General features: G+C 37.7%; 1 protein-coding gene across 3 annotated transcripts in view; it reads right to left on the bottom strand.

Moving 5' to 3' along the window:
• Nucleotides 1-21,508, bottom strand: part of LOC103177515 (rho GTPase-activating protein 6) — a 301,249-nt gene that overhangs the window by 42,893 nt on the left and 236,848 nt on the right. For all 3 annotated transcript variants that reach the window (XM_042334731.1, XM_007891714.2, XM_007891715.2), the window contains exon 3: nt 12,635-12,706. In XM_042334731.1, coding sequence (XP_042190665.1) covers nt 12,635-12,706 — 72 coding nt within the window. The remainder of the gene's footprint in view (nt 1-12,634; nt 12,707-21,508) is intronic.

The following is a 21,508-nucleotide window of genomic DNA, read 5'->3' as shown; positions in this document are numbered from 1 at the left end:
GGAGAAACTCCCTCTGCTTTTTGAATATTGCTATGGGATCTTTAACATCCACCTTAAAAGGTGTACAGGACCTCATCTAACTTCTTATCAAAAGACCAGCACTCCCGACAATGCAGCAGACCCTCAGCCTACACTAAGAACTCAAAATCAAATCAGCTGCCACAGTTGCATGTGGCAACAAACATGGGGATTGAATCCACTACCTCCTGACTTGGAGGTAAAGGTGCTACAAACTGAGCCAGGCTGACAAAAAAGTAATCCATTATCAGTTACAATTCGGATACATTAGGAGAACAGAATCCAACATTTCATTTATAAAGAACAACATTTATTTTGAGGAGAGCAATAAACCATGTTAGTCCCTGTGGTTCATATTCTTGACAATATATCAATCAAGAGGGCAACTCTACAATCTAGGACATTCACCTAAAATATCCCCATCTTATGTACACATTCTGCTTTACAATCATTAAGTAGGTGTGAAATTTTCCACTATTAACAATAAGTGAAAAAGCAATTTGTCACACTGTTAATGCTTTGAATAGAGAAGCAGATTTCTGTCACTTTGAATGAAGGCTTGCTCATACCACGATACATAATTTATTTCTTTGCAATCTGGTTCTGGAAAAACAGTTTGCAATGCCATATAGTGAAGTTGAATGTGACATTATAAAGCACCACACAATGCAGCATATTTTTAAACTTCATTTTGGTGCCTCTATTTACTGTTTCCACTGCCCTTTTGCACGCCCACTAAACAATGATAAACGTCAGAGGCAAAAATAACTGCAGATTACTCACATTGAAAAATGATTTGAACTCTGCTCTCACGGGTATCATTTGAACCACCTGGCTAAATTTCTGTCTTGTAACTCACCGACAATAATAATAATAAAAATCCTTGCGTTTGATATAGAGCCTCATCACGTCTTCAAGACGTCTCAAAGCGCATCACAGAATGTACTGTAAAGTGTATTGACTGTATTTTGTGTGCAAAACGCGGCAGCCAATTGCGCACGGCAGTGTTCCACAAATTGTCGTGGATTGAGTGACCAAATTATTATAATTATTTTTGAGGAATTATTTCCCCCAGAAAAGCGATCTGCCAATCGACTAACAACTGGGTTCCTACTTACTGCTAGGTAAACAGAGGCGTGTGGACAATCATCAAGATTTGCCTGCATTTACTGAATGCGTAAAGCTAGCTAATGAATATTATCCTCTCTCTACTCCGTTAACACTCTCATTCCCTCATCTCCCTCCTCCCTCACATCCCACACAAAACCTTGATCCCATCACACACCTCGCCTAGCCACTCCTTGCTCCCCTTCATCATTAACATCTCCCTCTCCACCGGGGCAGGACCCTAGTCTTTCAAATAATCTGCTGTCGTCAAGAAATCCTCAATGAACTACAGCTACTAACCCACCCCCAACCTGCCCTTCTTCTCAGGTGCTGGTACACGTCATTGCTTCACAGATATGTTCCCCCCTCTCCCACCACTCCCTCCATGAGCCCCTCTAATCTTATTTCTGCCTTACCCCCAGCACTGGGACTGCCCTGTTTAATGTTACCAATGATGTTCTCTCCATCTATGATTAGAGTTTCATTTTTACTTCTTATTCTCCTCAGCCTCTCTGACACCTTCAACACCTTTGACCACTCAAATTATCTCCACCATCTCTGCTCTGCTCCATCTCCATGGTTCTGTTCTGTCTTTTCCTGGTTTTATTCCTACCTATCCCAACATCTTCATTTGTTTTCCAAAGGCTTCTCCTACCACCTTGCGCAGTTACATGTGGCATTCCTCAGGTCTTTATCCTTACTCCTTAACTTTTTACTATCCATATGTTCCTTCTTGGTAACACAAGAAATCCATTTCCACATGTAAATTACATGGAGAGCCCCATTCAGTTCTATTATCTGTAGCATTATTGCAACCAAAAAAATAGATACTCTCCTTCCAAAATTGGTCGTGAAACAGCTTTTATGTAAAGTAGAAATAAAAAGAAAACCAAAGAAATGTTACAGAAGAAATGTTAACTTATCAGATGTCCATTAACCATTTTTAAACTTTTATTACATTTTGAAGGTAACATCCCTTGAAGTTTAATAACAAGGGAACAAATGGTAACAATAAACTGATAAATGTATATATTCATAAATCATGGTTTGTTGCTTAACCGTTCTTGCTTAAACTTGTGCCAAAAATAAATCACTGCTGACAGGCAGGAAACAGTGTTGCATGAATTGCTACAAACGATGTGACCACTTCCTCCCCATGGATAACATTTAAACACTGTTTAAATTATACTGAAAATAAAAAGTGATCATCAGAGATAGCTATCTAAATCTTTTTTTTAAAGTGTGGTTTTAAAATAAGTGCTGCCAGCAGTTTGTGAAGATTATTTTGTGCACATTGTATGTGCTATATTAATTAAACAAAATAAGATTCCTCAGCGCCTGGATTCACCACTAAGTCTGTCTCAGACCCCTTCTTTTGTAGCGTATCATTACTGCAAAGTTAATAAACAGATTTGCAAATGCAAATATGTTTTGGCCAAGATTCATAACATTGTTTTTTGTACTTTGGAACACATTTTGCCAAATACAGTGTTCGAGAAATAAAAAAGAGCATTGCATGGCATTCAAAAGGAATAATTTGCTTAAAAGGTCATTAGATCGGTTTAAAATCATTGGTGCTTTATGTCCTTTAACTATATATATAGTCCTCTGTAGCGGACTTGGTAATCTGCTCATTAGCCAGATGGGTCCACAATACTTCAAGGCACTGCTGATGCTAGACCAACCAGCCTGGCTTGTTGGCAGGACTTGATGGCAATGAACATTCAATGAGGACAGGATTTCTCTCCACTCAGCTCATGTTAACCCTGCAAGCTCAAATCCTAATGGTTATGGTGGTGCAAGCTGGACAAGTAGCAAGAAGCTTGGCTGACAGTGCTCTCAATGGGAAGACATGCATTTTTAGTTGGTTAAACTCCAGCAGTAACCCAAATTACACTCTTGGGTATCCAAGCCTTTGTGCTCACCAACTTACATCCAATACTTTCCAGCATTAGGTAAGCAGGGTGTGTTCCTCTAGGGCAAGAGTGCACATTCCATTCCAACACAGAGGTTTTCATGTCTAAGCGTCATACATATGTAAAATCCTCAGTCTGGTTTGGATGAATAATAATTTGATCTTATTTGCTTGCAATTGATATAGAGCGTTATTGCGTCTTCAAGACGTCTTAAAGCGCTTCACAGAATATACTGTAAAGTGAATTCACTATATATTGTATGGGTGAAATGCGGTAACCAATTGCATACAGCAGTGTCCCACAAACAGTCGTGGATTGAGTGACCAATTTTTTTTTAAGGGATTATTACCCTCGGAAAAATAATCTGCCAATTAGAAAAAAACGGGTTCTTACTTACGTCAAACAGAGGCATGTGGAGTAAGGAAACTTGCCCAACATTTCACGCTGACCGAGAAACAAACCCAGGTCATCTCGTTTGAAGGCGAGTGCTCTAACCACTCAGCTACAGTACTCAGTTGACCAATTGTAAATTCTATGCTGAAGGGGTTAATGAACATGCAAGATGAAATGGTGGAAATAATAGTCCAGCAAAGTGAACTCAGAGCTGGAATTTTTTATTTGTGTTATTTTGGTAAAACTGTGACACAGTTTGCTATTAGATGAGGCCATTAAGCATAAGCTGTTAGCCATTATTGGATGAGGGCAGAAATATGTACTAAATTTAGATAGGTTAGTATTGCAATCGCATGAAACTTTCTGGAAAGAAGCAAAGTAACCTTTTATAGCTCTCTGTGACCATTGTCACTGTATCACAAAAAGATCCTTTGACATCAAGTTTCTTGCTTGCCAGTGAAAAAATAGAAGACTTAAATATTACTGGAAATAAGGGTTTTGTATCTTTACAGAAGGAAGGGTAAAGTTAAGGCTAATACATAGACAGATTTTTTAAAATACATGTTGCTTTGAACAGACAAAATATCAGGAAATTCATCACTATTTGATTGAAAGGACAGTTGTTCAAATTAATATTTTCTGGTTAAAAAAATCACAGTATATTATCTTTAATCTTAGTGGATATTCAATCACCACTGAGGTGTTAGATTTTAAAGTGTTTTCCTCTTGCACCATGGACCTACAAAATAGAGTCACTAGACTTCACAGTAAAAATCCTGTGAAGTGTTTGAGATGCTCTCACGATGTGATAAGATGCTATATCAAAATCCATTGCTTTCTTTCAGTAACATACTATCCTTGGATATGAGGACATAATTGTTCTCAGGCCTCTGCAAATGCCACTGTAGTAGTAGCCACCAGAGGATTCATCAGCATGATCCACAGATAACATCTTTTTTTCCTCCTTTTTTTCCGAGAAAAAGCACTCAACCTCCCCACACCCACTTACTTACTCAAGGATAAATCATGGGCCAAGTGCCCAGAGGGAAAATAGACAGATGGCCAGCAAACTCAAATCAGAGCCATATGCACTCAACTTTACATCTATTTTTGTGTTTGCAAACATGTGAGGCAAAATTGGATCCTCAGTCCTAAAAAATACTATCTGTTTCTGTATTGATTGCTTGTTCCGATTCTTATTTTCTTTCCAAATCATGGTCAAATTCAACAGATTAATCTGCAAGTAAAGTCACTGAGGGGAAGAGAAAAAGAAAATAGGAGAAGTCAAAAAGGGGAACACCATGACAAATCAATTTCCTGAATTCAATGTTACTGGAACTCGAGACAACCCAAGAGCTGAAGACAATCTGGAACAATGATAGTTAGTCATCAATACTCAGTGGTGTTTCTGAGTCACGCAGAGACAAAGATAGATAGATCATTGTTCTAAGATTAAAAAAAAACTCACTTTCTGTCATGCTGGTATGAAAAATGGAAACAATCACTATCACTTGTGAGAAAATGGGGCTACACCCCTTATCAGCATTAACCTCAAGTTAATTTCAAATTAGATTATGGAACCAGATTTGATAAACATTACATAACATGTATTCAAGACTGCTTTTTATGATCATGAAGTTAAAACTGAGTTTCATTAACATGAAGCAACAATTTGTTGACAGATGGTTATATTTATCCTGTCCTCTGAAGTCTTCTCTGATTTTATTTAGCTTCTTTTCAATTTTACATGATAAAAATTAAGTTAATTAGAATACACCCTTTGCTTCCAAGAGTAAAATTCAATTAATTTTAAAAACATCATCTCAATTTCCTGATGTTTAAATGTCTTGGGCCACACTCCAAAAGTCAGTATTCTTTCTAATACACACAAACCCAAGGATTCTTACTATTTTCTGCTTTGGTGGCATCATCTGCAGGCATTTTCACTTGTGTGCAGATGTCACCCAACTGTACCTCTATGTCGCTATCCTTGACTCTCGGATCACTGCTGTCTTGTCTGACAGACATCAGCCCTGAATGAGTGTCACCTTCCTTCAACTGAAAGTTGACAAAACCAAAGCCATCCTGCTTGGTTCTCACCAGCATCTCTTGATCTGATTGTATCAATCCCCTAGCTGGTCACCCCAGCTCATAGAATCTATGCACATTCTTGGCATTTTGTTTGCTCCTGAGCTCTTCTTTAGGCTTCCACCTGGCTCAAGACCAAGTCCATTATGATTGCTCAATTGAAAATGCTTTCAGAAAATGCTGAGTCAGAAGGTTGTGAGTTCAAACCCCACTTCAGGACTTGAACTCACATGGTCTAGGCTAACACTCCAACAGAGCGTAGAGCGTGTGCTGTATTGTTGGAGGTGCCATCCTTCAGGTGAGATGTTAAACTGAGGTCCTGGCTGCCTGTTCAGATTGTCATTAAATATAGCATTTGAAAATAGAAAATAATGTATCCCAGTGCCCAGGCCAAAAATTCCCCAAATAAAATTGGTCATTCACTTCATGGCTGTTTGTAGGACATTTCTATAAGCAATTGGGCTACTGAATTTGCCTACACACTCATTCAATTTCATAGGAGCCATGTGAATGGCTGAAAACTAACTTTTAAAAGTTTTGGGTAGCCAATCTAAAGCCCTAAACTTCAAAGCTTGGCATGGTTACAAACAGGCTAATGTTTGATCCCCATTGACCTCCAAAAAACAGGATGAGGGCTGCCAAGTGAGTGTACTTATCAACAGCCCCTATTGTATTTCAGCAACGAGATGAGAACACTCAGCAGACATTCAGAGAGTTAATTCTCTGAGGTGTTTAGACGGTTAAGTTTTTACATAGTGGGGAACAAGATTAATAATAATAATCCTTGCATTTGATAAGAGTATTTCATGTCGGAAGTCTCAAAGCCCTTCACAGGATTTACTGCAAAGTGCAATGACTGTACTTTGTAGGCAAACATGGCAGTCAATTTGTGCAGAACAATTAATATGGGTCATAACATCTGTATTCTATACAGGGAAGATACTATTGCTACAATTTTCCTAATAATAATCAGTAGAAATGACATGTAAGGAATTATCGTGCACAAAACTATGAGAGTTAGACGTTCAATTGATACAATAATTAGCTCAGGGGGCTTCGTAAACTTGTGACTGCAACTATGTGCAAGTTAATTCAGTTTCCACACGTAGCACGAGGTTCAGATCTTCCTCCAGGCTAATTTCATAAATTAGGTACTGTATTCAGGGTGTGCTTTTAAAACAAATTAAGTCAGAAAGAAATGTATGAAGACAACTTCAAAGGATGGCAGTTAATTCTTCATATTGGTTTGAATTTTTTTTAAGTGGGTACCAATATTGTTCCTCTTTCATTGCATTTAGATGAGAGTGAGGCACATTGCCTTTGGTGATGTCAGCCACTACTGAGATACCCATTATCATGGCTATGATTGAAACCAGATCTTGTGAGAAGATCACAGGCACATCTTCAATTTTATGATGCAATGCACTGGGAGTCGCGATAAGATTGAGTCATTACATTGCTGTTGTTTTAGTGCTTGTATAGTTCTACCCTTCCAAGTTCCAAGACATGTAAGGCAAGATGATTAAAATAAATCAATTTATCATGCATAGTTGCAAAGATGCATCATGTGGTCTATTATTTTCTTCATTTGTTTAACTGCAAATTAACGCAAATGTTACACAGGGAAGTTTCAATCAAATACTTGAACGCTACAGCAACAACGTTGAAATGCACAGCTGTGTTGCTGTAATACAGATGCTGTACATCAAGAGACAATACAAATTATTGTATGACAAAATATGTTTAAAAGTTCTATTGTAGATCATTTATTTGCACCAACCTCCTTAATATTTATAAACTGGACCACCTCCAACCACAATTATACTGACTGGCCATTTTTGGCAGCTAAACAGCATTTTCGAAGCTTGTTTAATATTTGGCAGGCAAGACGAGACTTAAAATAGTTTTATAAAGGGAGAAAAAGCAACAATTTGGATAATTAGAAATTGTTTAGGTTGAAATACATTGTTTAGGCAGTAGAAAAGTGATTAGGGGGTGCAGTGGCTCAGCAGGTTGTGCTGTCACCACTGTGAATTAAAATATAGTAATTAAAATTGCATAAATCAGTACTTAGATTACTTTATCCTAAAACATTTAGCTCTCTATCTGCTTCAGAACAAATATTAACTATGAGCGTTTAAGTATTTGCGATTTTACCTGCAATCAATCGATAATTTCCACATTAGGAGCCTGTTTCAATATGCAGTACCTCCCATTTCTAAATAGTACCTCATGAGAAATGCCTTTTATAAAATCCTTCCTCTCAGGAATACTAGAAATGCCAAATTGTTCTCAGTTGAAATCAGCCATTGTCTCAATCAATGAATATGACTGAACAGACTGATTACAAAGAAAGTGAGCATCCGATACAGAGAAAGTGAGTAGTAGCTCTATATTAATCTATGGGAATAAAAGGACTGGCTTTCTGGGCTCTATGAGTGTTACACTCCACATTGTTAGTATATTTACCAATTTTAGCAGAATGCACATAATTTAATTACAAAATGATACAGCAACAACAAATTACATTTGTATAGTGCCTTTCACTTCATGAGGATGTATAAATACGATATAAACATGCATTTTATATTCCACCTTTTTTTAATCAATTTTGATAAGATTAAATGGAATACAAAATACTACTTATCCAATGAATACAGTTGATGTCAATTTAATGTCAATGCTAATTTAAGATTAGTTGACATTGGTTAGTAAATTCACCATCAACTAAAATTATAGTCAAAATGCTACCTCATGAGTAATTAAGTTTGGCAAGTGCAAATTACATTTTTCTCAACTAGAACCACTCTAGTCAACAAATTAAGATTTTTTTATTGACTTCAGTCATACAGCCCAGTAAGTCTGGTCGTAGAATTCTATGAACATCAAAGGAACCAGTCTAAATGGGCTTTCTGTGATATCACTTATCATCATTCTATGCCATGCCCTGAGGAACTCTACATAATCAATTAATCCTTATCATTTCTTATACATTGACAGTCTGGTTTACTGTCCTTGACCAATACCATATTTCTCACCATAAAAATATCAATAGTTAAGTGTAAGATCACTCCTCTGATAACTGTTCCTATTTTGGTATTTCTCATGGACTTGACCTTGGTTGACCCAAATTGCTTTATTTCCAAATCATTCAAAATACTTTTAAGCGCAGAAATGGAGCAAACTAGGAAGTCTCTTCCGTCTGTTGCTGCATCTTTGGCCTGCCAGCATGCTACCTTACAATTTGTGGCACAACACTAGATACTGAGCATCATACTTCATTAATAGGTAGCTAAAACTATCAGTGTAAGAAAGTATTCCTCATTTTACTCAAACTTGTTGAATTATTATATGAACTATCACAACAAAATGTGATTACTAATTTGGTTTAAGCGTTCTAAAAACAACTGAATTTGTTCGTATTGAACAGGAAGTATTTAGATGGGTTTGAATTTTGTCTAAGAAATAGATGATGAATGAGCATATGAAATTCAGGGAAATACATTTTTTCCAGCTTCAACCAATTTGCAATAGATGTGGACTCACAGTACAAAACTTGTGGGGGTTTGGGGGGAGAGGCAAAAATATCACACTAATGCGAGAGAAGCAAATTACATTATCACACTGTAGGGATTGTCCTTCTCAGATTGGGGTTGAAGCACAAAATTCACAAAAGAGTTTGAAAAATCTTGCTCTTGACAAAGTGATAACTTAGTGTAAACATACAGTTTACAATATAATGAGGCAACATTGTTTGAAAGGCCAGGCTTGTGCCCAAAGTATAATATCATTCATAACCACACAAGTGCAAAACCTCATCAAATTGGTTGGCTCTGGTGTCAAGCCTTTTCGTTCAATGAAGCTGCTTTCAATGAGGAGAAAACTGGAGATTCATTGTTGAAAGGTTGCAGTGAAATTTAGTGCCAGGAAATTTCTCATTTTTTAGTTATGGGTTCTTGTCAGTGAAAAGTTCCAATTTTAAATTGTTACAGCCAAATTTGTAATGATACTTTGTGTTATAAAAGGCATGATTAATATAATAGCCTTGCTACACATGTAGGATTTAAAATAAATATGTCAATTTGCAGATCAAAGTCTTTTGTTAATAACAAAAGTAGAACTGCAAAGAACGCACAGAAAAAAATGTCACACAATATTCAGACACATCTCCCAGTCTCCACCACGATTATTTTTCTATCAGGTGATCATGAAAAGGATATCGTAGCACCATTTACATAGTTGATATCATACCTGCAAATAATGAAAAACTGGAAGCCTAGCTGTGTGAAAATGTAAAATCAACAGCTGCACTTAGCTCAAGTATCAACACCTCTGCTTTTGGGCCTTCCAGATCCATAATGTGAAAGCTGCACAAGGCTTATACAGAGTTACATAAATTAGACCCCCTTGTTTGCAAAATAAACTAAATGTTTACAAGACATTTGCAAAGCTAACAACATCAAACCTTACTGACCCTGTTGCTCAGAGAGCAGGCAGTTTGGTATTCTCACACAAGTGCCAGTGCCTGAGGTGCTGGCGCGAGTTAATCAGGAGAGTTTTGTTGACGTTCAACTGTAGAAAGTTAGCTCTCATCCAGGACTTGATGCCTGACAGACATTCAGTGAGGACAGCAGTGGTCCTGGATTCAAGGGTGGAGGCAGAGAGGTAGAGTTGGGTGTCATCCCCATACATGTAGAAGTTGACCCCATGTCCGTGGATGATGCCACCAAGGGGGAGCACATATATATTGAAAAGGCAAGTGCCAAGGACAGAGCCCTGAAAGATGCCTCACGTGAAGGTGAGTGGGCTAGAGGGGATAGCGGTGGACAGGGGAGAGGTAGCCGAATAAATCTCCTCGATTTTGGATTCGAGCCAGTCCTCGCAATTGGAATTGGAGGAGAGGATGAGCGAGGTGCAGGAAGGTGGACGGAGGAGGCAGTTAGTGGTAGAGAAGAGGAGCCTGGGATTGTCCTTAGCCTCCAAGATTGTCTTGGAGTAAAAGGAAGATTTTACAGAGGATGGGCGGAGCGATAAGTTTTGATGTGGTCAAGCCAGATCTGCCGATGGACCATCTTCATGAAAAAGTGCAGTAATTATTTTCAGCTTTAAAGACTCACAAAATGACACCTCATATTAACTCACTTTGATGATGATACACAGTCTTCTGTTTATCCCGCAGTCGCCTCCAAATTAATCAAACATATTCTCTGGATTTTATTTCTCTCCAAACTATCCTGAAGGTACTGGCACATCTTGTGACATTTTTCCATAGTTTTTGACTGACCCAACACTCAAATAACAATTCTTCCTGTGTGAGCATCAACAGACTGTTTGATGGTGGGGAGCTTTATAGCTGAACTACAGATTCACATATGCACACTCCCCAGCCACTGTATAGCAGAAACAGGAAGTCTGGTTGATTTGCATAGCCTAGGAGAGGTGAGGCCAGTTGCTACTGAAGATAAGCAATGAGCTAACTCAGGCCAGACCAGGGATCAAATCCAAGATATTTCTGGTTTGTGTGGATTAGTTATTATTATTAGTCACTGTTAAGCGCACTGAGAACCTACCCTGCGTGGAAGGTGCTATATAAGTGCAAGTTGTTGTTGTTAGTTGCACATCAAACACTGCATGCAGAAATCAGTTCCCTTTTAAGCGTGCAATGGAGATTAGCTGGGTGGCTAAATTCTAATAAGATGATAATCATCCTTATGTTTCATATTATGTCTTTCACATCTGGAATACATCTCAAAGCGCTTCACAGAATTTATTGTAAAGAGCAGCGACTGTCTATTTTATAGGCAAAAGTGGCAGCGAATTGGCACAAAGTAATTTCCTACAAACAGCCATGAGGTGAATGATCAATTTTATCTGGGAGATTGTTGGCCAGGACACCAGGAGAAACTCCTTTCTCTTTTTGAATAGTGCCAGGGATCTGTAGTGATAAATGCACAAATTTTTGAATTTCATCAATGCAGAAGCTTAGAATTGAATGCAAAATTTAATTCTATCACTTTTAAAGGGCACTCAACTAATTCCCAAGTTAGCCTCACTTTAGTGTCACTGCCATACTGGTAATTTAATAAAATACTTAAATCTTCTTCTTCACTAACAAAGGGAAACTCAGCCATATTCAACAGTCCTTTTTAAGAAAAAGTGTATCGACATTTAACCGTTGCCAACATTTAGTCAGTCACTGCGCTCTTAGCCAAAATATCATAGCAAAAACATACATTATTACCACTTTCTCAAAATTGAGTGTCACTGCGCTCATAAGGTGAAGATAACATTGCTGTGGAACAAAATTTTTGATGATACACTTTTGTCACCTACTATAGGTATTGCAGCAAATTCCCTTTAAGAGTATGCCCTAATTCTGAGCTTGTCAACCCGGTTAGAAAGGATTATAGTCCTCCAATGCACTTTGCACCTATTCCCAAGCATTCTGTCCAAAGCTAGACTGTACTCTTGTGCCATTCCACAAGACTATGACCCTCAACTCCACATGTTGACCTCTTATCAGTCTGCATTCTACAAATCCTTATAATCTTTATATGCTTCAATTAAATACACATACAACTCTTAAAGCAAGGTAAACTGCAACATGCAATTGTTTTGCATATCAACCCTGCAGAATATTTTAGACCTAAACAATGCATTCAAACTCCGGGACTGCATTGTGAAATGCAACAAAATGCAGAGAAATTCTCAATGTTTGGAGGAAATAATCAAACAGAAGGTATGTTGTTTGTTTATTACTGAGTTCTTCACTCTGTTTAATAATGTCCTTTTGTTTTAATTCTATCCTGGAACTTACATATGTCATATTGTTCTTAACTAATTCCATCATTAATAATAAAATATAGTTGTAGTCTTTGTTGTTATAGAAAATTTGTGTGTGTGTGGGGTGGGAGAAGAAATGCGGTTGGTAACACATCAAGACATTGCCTTCAGAAAACATGAGCTAGCATTCCTAAAGCATGTAAGGTGAGATATTACTATGGTACCATTCATAGTACAATTTATGAAAAGAGCTGACTATCTTCTAAGTTTACTCAGCAATAAACATTCTCCAGGAAACTGTTGATGAATGCATTACTTTCAAAATTTACCTTTGTCCTTGCTTTTTTCTTTACCTAGTGAATCCAATTTCCGTCTTAAAGATTTCTTCCGTTTTTGCCCATCTGTAAAAAATAATAAGCGTGAAAGGTTCATTTATTAAACCAATGATTGATAGCAGCATACAGGAAATTCAATCTCAAACAAACAATGCATGAATTTGAAATACTGTACAAATATTCTCTTATCCCAATTCCAAAATCTGTAATCCTGAAAGTGATCAGCAAAATAAAAACAAATGTAGTTAGTGTCCCCAGATAAGCAATTTTGATCTGGTCTATTTCCTTCAATCATCATGATGATGTGTACAATCAAGAATTTGGCAATGGATTTTTGACATAGGGAGTGGGACATCCAGTCAACACAGGATGTGCAAAATAGGTGGTCATGTAAGATCAAATCATAAATATTTATTTTCTCGTTACACAAACTAAAAATGAATAACCAAAAGTAACATATTATTCAAGAAGCAGCTTGATGCTGTTATGGAAAGACAGTAATCTGGGTATTCTGGAAGTCAAATGGGTCGAAAGACCTTCTTTATCCGAACCTCTATTATAATCTTGTGAAGAATGACTGAGAATTAATAAACAGATGTTTATTAAATCTTGACAGATCTTTTAATTAATATATATGCCCCATCCTATGCCATAACCCTTGATACCTCTACTATACAAGTATTTCTCCTGCCCGTCTTGAAATATCACTATTGAATCAACTTCCACAACTTTCTGGGGCAGAACATTCCACACAATTGCAGCCCTCTGTGTAAAAAAAATGCTTATTTTCCTCCGTTTTAACTATTTTGATATTAAGGCCCCTTAATATCCCTTGAAAGGAACCCAGGGTTGGATTGTTATTCACTCGTGAAGTATATGCCCAATCTTCTGTTTCACAAATCCCATTTATTTTAAATGAAAGTATATTGCACCAACTCATAAGTGTGCATTTTCAACACAAAGAACAACTTTTCTGATCTCACTTTTCATCCCTGCAAGATGTGGGAATATTGTGAATGGCATTTTAATTCGCTGCCAGCTGCAGAATCAAAAACAAAAAGCAAAGTCTCTTCCCTATTTGGAAATCTGGAAAAAATTATTAAATTGTGTGAAATAGATTATAAATGTAGCAGTTATGTTTACGACATAAATTACAGTTTTATTTTAGACACCATGATATGTATGACAGTAGATGCATAATCCATTACCCGATGATATAATCCATTAGTGAAACATTGATTTAACATCAGCATTGTTTAATGTAACTGTCCAGTCAGCTGCCGTACTTGATATACACCTCTATTAAATTGGTTACAATTTTGAAATAATTTGAACCCTTTCCCACCTACCATTTTCCAATTGTGTCACTCCGGGATCCTGGAAAATGCTTTGCATAAACATTTAGCTCAATGTGCGTTTTAAAAAAAAATACTTTTGTTCATAGACTTAATTCAAAAGCAAGTTTTTTCTTTGCCTTGAGAGCCGATTGTTATGGCATTGAAAGAGGTCATTCGACTCAAATCTGTACGATGTTTCTGTTAACACAGGTTACCTAATCTAATCCCACTCTCCTGACAGCTCCCCATATCCTTTAATATTTTAGTTTCTAAGTATGTATCTTTGCATTTGATATAGCGCCTTATCACATTGTTGCCTCATCTTAAAGTACTTCACAGGATATACTGTAACATAGTGTGACTGAGTATAATTTGTGGATGAACAAGGACAATCAATTTGCACACAGCCATATCCCACAAACAGCCATGGAGTGACTGTTTTTATTTGGAGGCTTGTTGGCCAAGACACCAGGAGAAACTCCCTTATCTTTTCAAAAGTTCCATGGGATATTTAAAGTCTATCCGGACTGGCAGATGAGATCTTGGTTAAACATCTTATTTGAAGGACGACACCACCTACAATTCAGCACATTCCCCACATTAGAGCGTCAGCCTAGACCCGAATAACATGCTCACAAACCTGTGAACTACCACATCGCTGAAGTGCCACTGCCCTGCAAAATACTTCCAGTGAAAGAATTCTCTAATTTTAAGGAAGTCATTAGCTCCAATTGTCGCCCTTCAAGGAAAATTGGCATAGGTGGCAATCTCAGTGGTATTGACTTCTGTTGTAAAACTTATTCTTGAGCTCAAGAGCAGACATGCAGGAGCAGACAAGATGCCAATTTGCAGAGCAAAATGTGTTCCCCAGATTGTAGTGAGTGAATGAGAACCAGGATTTCCACTCAAAGGTCGAAGAAAAAATGTTGCATTTTCTGATACAATAATTTATATGAGGTTCAATGACACTCTTGATTACTGAATAAAGTCCAGGCTTTCAAGGGAGGAGGGTAACAATTTAAACTGAAATTCTCGCCAAGTTGTGTAACTCTGTAACAAGTTAGAGAAAAGCAAATAACTTAACAGCAGGATGTTCATGCACTTAAAATGTTAGATCAATGCGGTATGCAGCAGAGCAGCAGAATGTAGTTCACCATATACCATTGATTATGCAGTTGGAGAAGACAAACATAGAAAGGACAGCTAACTCCTACCAAAAGGATAGGAAAAAAAATACATAACCAAAATTAAGTTGCCTCGGCCTGCTCATGAATATTTCCCTGTGGTCAGTTATGAACTCTCATTGGCACAGACCTAGGGGAAGATCATTCACTTTGGACTCAATGGGGACAACTGAGAGGGGAGTGGGAGAGGCAGAGAGTGAAAACTAAAATTGGCAGAGGAAATAAATTGTAAAACAAAGGGCAAAAAATATTTTTATTGAAGTGTAAATGTGAATTTCTGGATTGGGAAAATTTTACTTTTAAGAGCAATCTTCTAAACTATTAATAATGTAAACTATTACGAGGGTTACTTAATTATGAACTATGCAGTTCTTCACTGAAGGATAAAATCATTTACAAGGGACTAACCAAGTCATTATTAACTCATCAAATGGACCTCTTCAACCTGTTAATGTATACATACTGGATATATATTGTATATATTGTATCTGTAGTCCACTAAAGAGTTTACAAGCAGTGGAGACACGTTTGTAAATATTTTATTCTGCATTGACTTGATACAGCGAAACCTGGCTGGAAAAGGTTGACATTGAGTGCTTGCAATTATTTATAATCCAGTCTGCAAAAATAATATATCAGCATACCTAGCTTGTAAAGCCACTTAGTAACATTATGAATAATGATGACGATATCCAGGCCATCACACAAAAAAATGAGACATTTGATTCAGGTTTGAATTAATTAATTGTTTCTCAATTTCTAAGACTGTTGTTATACACATGGTATGTTGTGATTTTAGTTTAGCCCCTGAGAATCTAGTCTTTGCCTAGATACTAAACCAGTATTTCCATAGTAAAGAGAAATCGCATTTTGGAGTTTCATTGTTAAACCACATCAGGTTTGATATCTGCTTAGTACCTTCTGAATAAAACAAGAAGTGTTTTCTCATGTCTTTTGTGTTATTTCTCCCCGCTCTCAACATATATTTTGCATTAAATAGCATCTGCAAAAAATGTTTTTTTTTATGAACTGTTGATGCCAACTTTGGAGTTGAAAACAAACTTCAAAAAATCAGAAATAAAGATCAAATGCCTTGGGTTTCTGGCTGGAACAGAATTCACAAAGGTCATGTACATGAGATTTGCTGCACTTTATGTTCCAAGGCATTTTCTCCAGCACCGAGATGTTGTATATATTTCTGTTTTTTCTAACAAACAAATTTGGAAGCTCACAACTTCTGTCAGTATAACCACCCGTGAGCTCAATAGTTCCACACAAGCTAGCAATAACTTATCCACGATTTTGGCCCTTTGGGATGGATTGGCAGCTCAACTCAATCCCAGCTCCATCCAGAAAACACATGCAGCCAATTAGGAGGACATCTCTCTGTTCAATGGGCAAATAAGAAGGATGCTAGTGGCAGGAACAATGAAATAATAATAATAATAATAATAATAATAATAATCCTTGCATTTGATATAGCGCTTTTCACGTCGGGAGGACGTCCCAAAGCGCTTCACAGAACACACTGTAAAGTGAATTGACTGTATATTTGTGGGCGAACGCGGCAGCCAATTGCGCACAGCAATGTCCCACAAACAGTCGTAGATTGAAAATGACCAATTTAATTATTGTTTTTTTTTTTTGGAGGGATTATTATTAGGCTCTGTGTGGAGTAAGGAAACTTGCCCAAGGTTTCGCCCTGCCTGGAATTGAACTCAGGTCTCTCACTTGCAAAGCGAGTGCTCTAACCACTGAGCTACAGGACTCCACTATAAAAATATAAATAGGGTCATACTGCAACAATTGGAGTTACCATGGTTTTGTTGATCGCATTATGGAAATGTTTCTATTTCAATATTCCAGTGGATTATTGTTATGGATTTTTCATTGTGAAAATGATTACTTTTCCCCCTAAAACAACCTATTGGAATATGAAAGTAAAATGGCAACAAAGAAACCATGTGTCAGTACCTCTTCCCAGTCTATATCCATCTCCAGAACTCCCAACACTGTTCCCAGCCAGATATGTCGCCAGATCTTTCTTGAAGGATTTAATCAATACAATACTAACTGCTCCAGCTTGGAACATATTCCACATATTCATATTCCTGTGGCAAAAACACAATTCTAACCTCAATTTTGTTTGAGGCTTGTTAAAACTAAACATATGTCATCTAATTCTAGGCTCATAATCCATCAACATCAGCTGTGCCTTGCAGCATTTAGGATCCTACCCAGGGCCACTGTTGTGCCTTCCACTAATGTGGAACATGAATACATCAGAGCACTTATTATATACACTCACTTTACAGTACACAATGTAGAAAAATACATAAACTAGTTGCTTTCACATGCTTGAAAAAAAACTTTCATAAACCCATCTTTATGAAGACTGTATTCTTCTTAGAATATTATTTTAGACTTCTGTGGTACCTTTTGAAGTTACAAATTTTATTCATTCAAATGCAGAGTAAGACTCAGTCCACTTTGTCCCCCAAAATGTGTCTACCTCCAACATCAGAAGAGCATCCGTTAACATAGTGTGTAATTTCCATTTCTCACCCCAACCAGTCCGAGTTCGAGAAATCCGATTGTCAGTTTATCACTCCTAATATGACCAAGAGATTCACAGAATAGCAAAACATATGCGGTGGTAGATTGAAAGAGGGAATGAATACATCAGTTGTCCTACAGGGAACACAGTTCTCAAGACTCTGGCTAGTTTGCATTGGCAGTCAGCCATATGTGTTCCAATTTCGGCAGCATCAGCCACAGCTCTGGTGAGTTTGCTTTACACTTACATATACAATAGAAATTACATGTATATAGCATCTTTCATGTCAGGGGGACATGGATTCGGAACACACTTTGGCAAACGGTGGTTGAATTTCAGGATGGATCTCACGTTTCTTGCTACTACAAATAGGTGATCCTCCAATTTCAACTTAAAGTAACAAAAGCACAAGTCGGGTATTCAGAGACCATGCTGGATTCACATGGGTCAGAGTGTTGCTTTAATCGTGTGACTCATTAAATTATTTATTCCTCGAAGGTGTAATTGGTTTTGTGAATGCCAGTCAACTCAACGGATTCTCGATACAATTAAACAAGTTAGAAGTGTCACATATTAAGTCTGGTAATCAGGTAAACAACTGCCGTAACAAATCAACTTGGACTTATATAGCGTCCTCCACGCAGGGTAGTGTCTCAAGTGCTTAACACTGGCGGGGCCTGACTCCGAGCCGGGTGAGGGGAGAGGAGAGGAGGCCGTAAGCACGATCAAAGAGGAAGGTTTTCAGGCGGGACTTGAAAAAGGGAGCTAGGGGGCAAGTCAAAGGGATTGAGGGAGCGTGTTCCAGAGTTTTCTGGTGTAGTGGCTGAAATTTAAGTAAAAGAAAGTAAATTCCTCATTCAAATGAAAGCAACAGATATGGAACTTTTCAAATGCTGACATGGAATACACCATATTCAAAAAACAATAAGACAAGATTTTGATGTTTTTGGTAAGAGTGGAATTTGACTTTTATAAGATAGTTAATAAATTCTAACACCATGGTTCATATCCAGTATTAATTTTTGGGGGGTCAGCCAGGTGTCTGACACATGTGGAAACCCATGAACACCTTATGGGATGCTGCTGGGGTTCGATGGATAAAACTGCATAGCTTGCCATTGAAAGAACTATCTGACAAGTTTCCCACTATTTGTCCAACTCGAACCAGTTAGGGCTTTGTTTTGCAGGATTAACAGAAGCCAAGTGGGAAGAATCCCTACTCCCAGTGAATTGCTTTGCCCCTGCAAGTCTTGCCAATGAGCCAGGCTGGCTACTCTGTCATCGGCAGTGCCCTGGAGTATGAGAACCAGCCTGTTTCAGGAAACAGACTACCAAGAAGCTTGACTAGATTCTCACATTCCGTTACCATACATTCAAGCATAGCTCCAAGGAGACCATGTTTACACGCCCAGCAGAATAGAAGATAGTGGTCCAATATCTATTTTTAATCACTCAATATATGCCTATGGGGTAAATACTGAACACTCACTCCAAAGATTCAGAGCCTTATTGGACTATAATATCAGATTTTCAGTCAAAACTTCTTGGCTTTGTGTTCTCCCTGCACCATCCCTAGGTAAACATCCTAAATATACTACAAGGTGAATATAGCACCTGTTTCAAATTGCTTAATGCAGACCTTGAATTTAATTTTAGATATTTAAGAAGTTGTTATAATGGGCTGCCTTTCAGCAACCATTGTTTTCAAAACATAATGGCCATTTTTGGACATTGTAGAGGCAGAAGTACAGGCAGTAAAGCTTGAGTGCTATCTTCAATGTTAATAAAGGAAGGAAATTTTAATAATGACGATAATCTTTAAGCGTGGAACAAAGGGGAGGGGGGAGCAAAGGGGAGGTGGAGAGGAGGATTTAAGTCCTAAAACACATGGTCACTGATAATTCAAACAGGTTGGAGCTTTTCTTCCTGGAGACGATATGATTGAGAGGTGACATAATAAAGGTGTTAGGGTTATGAGACGATTTGATGTTGAAGTGGATGTTAATTGACTGTTTCCACTTGTTGGTGAGTCCAAAACAAGGCAGAATAAATATAACATAGCCAATAACAGATCCTAAAGGGAGTTTAGTGGGGGACTTCCTTATGCAGAGGGTTGGGAGCATGTGGAACAAACTGCCGGAAAGTGTGGTTGAAACAAAAACAGCAATGTATTTAAGAGAAAATATATACATGAGGGAGAAGAGAGTAGAAGGGTGTAGGAGAGGGGAAAGGCTCATATGGAGTATAAGTATTGGCCCGGTCTACTTGGGCCGAATGGTTTGTTTCCAATCAATATCATTCTCTGCAATTTTAGCAACGTGCATGACAAATAAAGGTGAATGGCACCGATATAGGAAAATAGATTACCACATTGACAGTTAATTTTATTACACAACAGTACTTTTTTACTGCATGGTTGCAGGAAATAGTTGAATATTTTCATCCAGAACTGAATTCCAACTTTATTTACAGTCTCAGCCTCTGCGATTGAAAAACAGCCAACACATCTTGTATTAATATTGAAGCAATGCGGTCTAAGAAGGGCAATTTAACTTTGAAATGACCTCACAATTCCATAACCTTTCTCAAAAAGGTAAACCCAAGTTCAGTGCTAAATGACTGAGCAATTGCAAAGATCCACAGGCTGCATTCGTTCAAAGTAAAAGTAAAGTATTGAGACTGTGAGGGTAACAAATTGGTTTGATGGTGGTTGTGTCAAGATATCACGTGGATTAATATTTGCCTTTGGAAGAATGGCAAGGGGCCATACCACATGCCTTCACAGTAACAGTGAGGTATATTCATTCGGGAACAATCCAACTGTGCAAGCTGTGGAGGGACTTTGTCCGTTTGTCACATTTAAGTTTTAACTTCCATTTAAATCAAAGAAGATGAATGGGTGTGTGTTACCAGGATGCTGGGTCATGTTAGTAAAAACAACTGTAAAATTGTCCAGATTTTCAAGCCTGCAACATTTATAGCAGGCCTACTGGTTCCTCTACCACTTAAGACAAAAATTACATTACTGCAATTATTGCAGGCAGAATTACACTGATGCACTTAGTTTACAATGCCTTCACAATTTATTTAGCAATGTTTATTAATAAGACATAATTGAATTCATATTGTGCTGAGAAAAAACTTTTTTTTGTATTTGTGACAGAATATGTATTTTGGATTAATAAAATCTACACTTCACTTCCCAAGATGGCATAGTGGGTAAAGGTGAGTGTTATACTAAGCCAAACAGATCAGAAGATTACAGTTTCCAATCCAGTTTGTAATTAGTCTTCCAGGAGAAAGTTCTGCAAGATTTCTCCTTGAACCCCAAGGATATTGCAGTAAAACTAATGAATATTGCTTCGAAGTGCACGAGTGCACTATTCATCTTTGACTGCTTGTTTTCCACAGCACGACAATCCAATGGTGTCAGCAGCATAGGAACCATTATGAACTAGAGAATATTTAATCGTTTTGCTTGCCATTACAACCTTGAACCTCATTCCACATTCAAACTTTGAAAACCACCTGATTAATGGATTTGGCTACTGCTGTGAATTTGAACCTTAATTTTTGCATCAATTCTTTCTTTCTACTGTATAAGGCAACCTAGAGCCACTTCTAAAAGGTAAATCCATCTTCTTAAACAATTGTAAACTAACCTGTTGTGCACCTACCCTGTATATGCCCACATCTATTGTAAGACTGTCAAAGCAATCTGTCAGATGTGCAACAAACCCAGCAAGTTACTCCAGCCCAGTATATCACACAGAACAGACTCTCACTATGC

Source organism: Callorhinchus milii, unplaced genomic scaffold (genome assembly GCF_018977255.1).
Source record: "Callorhinchus milii isolate IMCB2004 unplaced genomic scaffold, IMCB_Cmil_1.0 Scaffold4, whole genome shotgun sequence".
Taxonomy (NCBI): Eukaryota; Metazoa; Chordata; class Chondrichthyes; order Chimaeriformes; family Callorhinchidae; genus Callorhinchus; species Callorhinchus milii.
The sequence above is the reverse complement of the archived record's forward strand: the minus strand, read 5'-3'. Positions and strand labels throughout refer to the sequence as shown.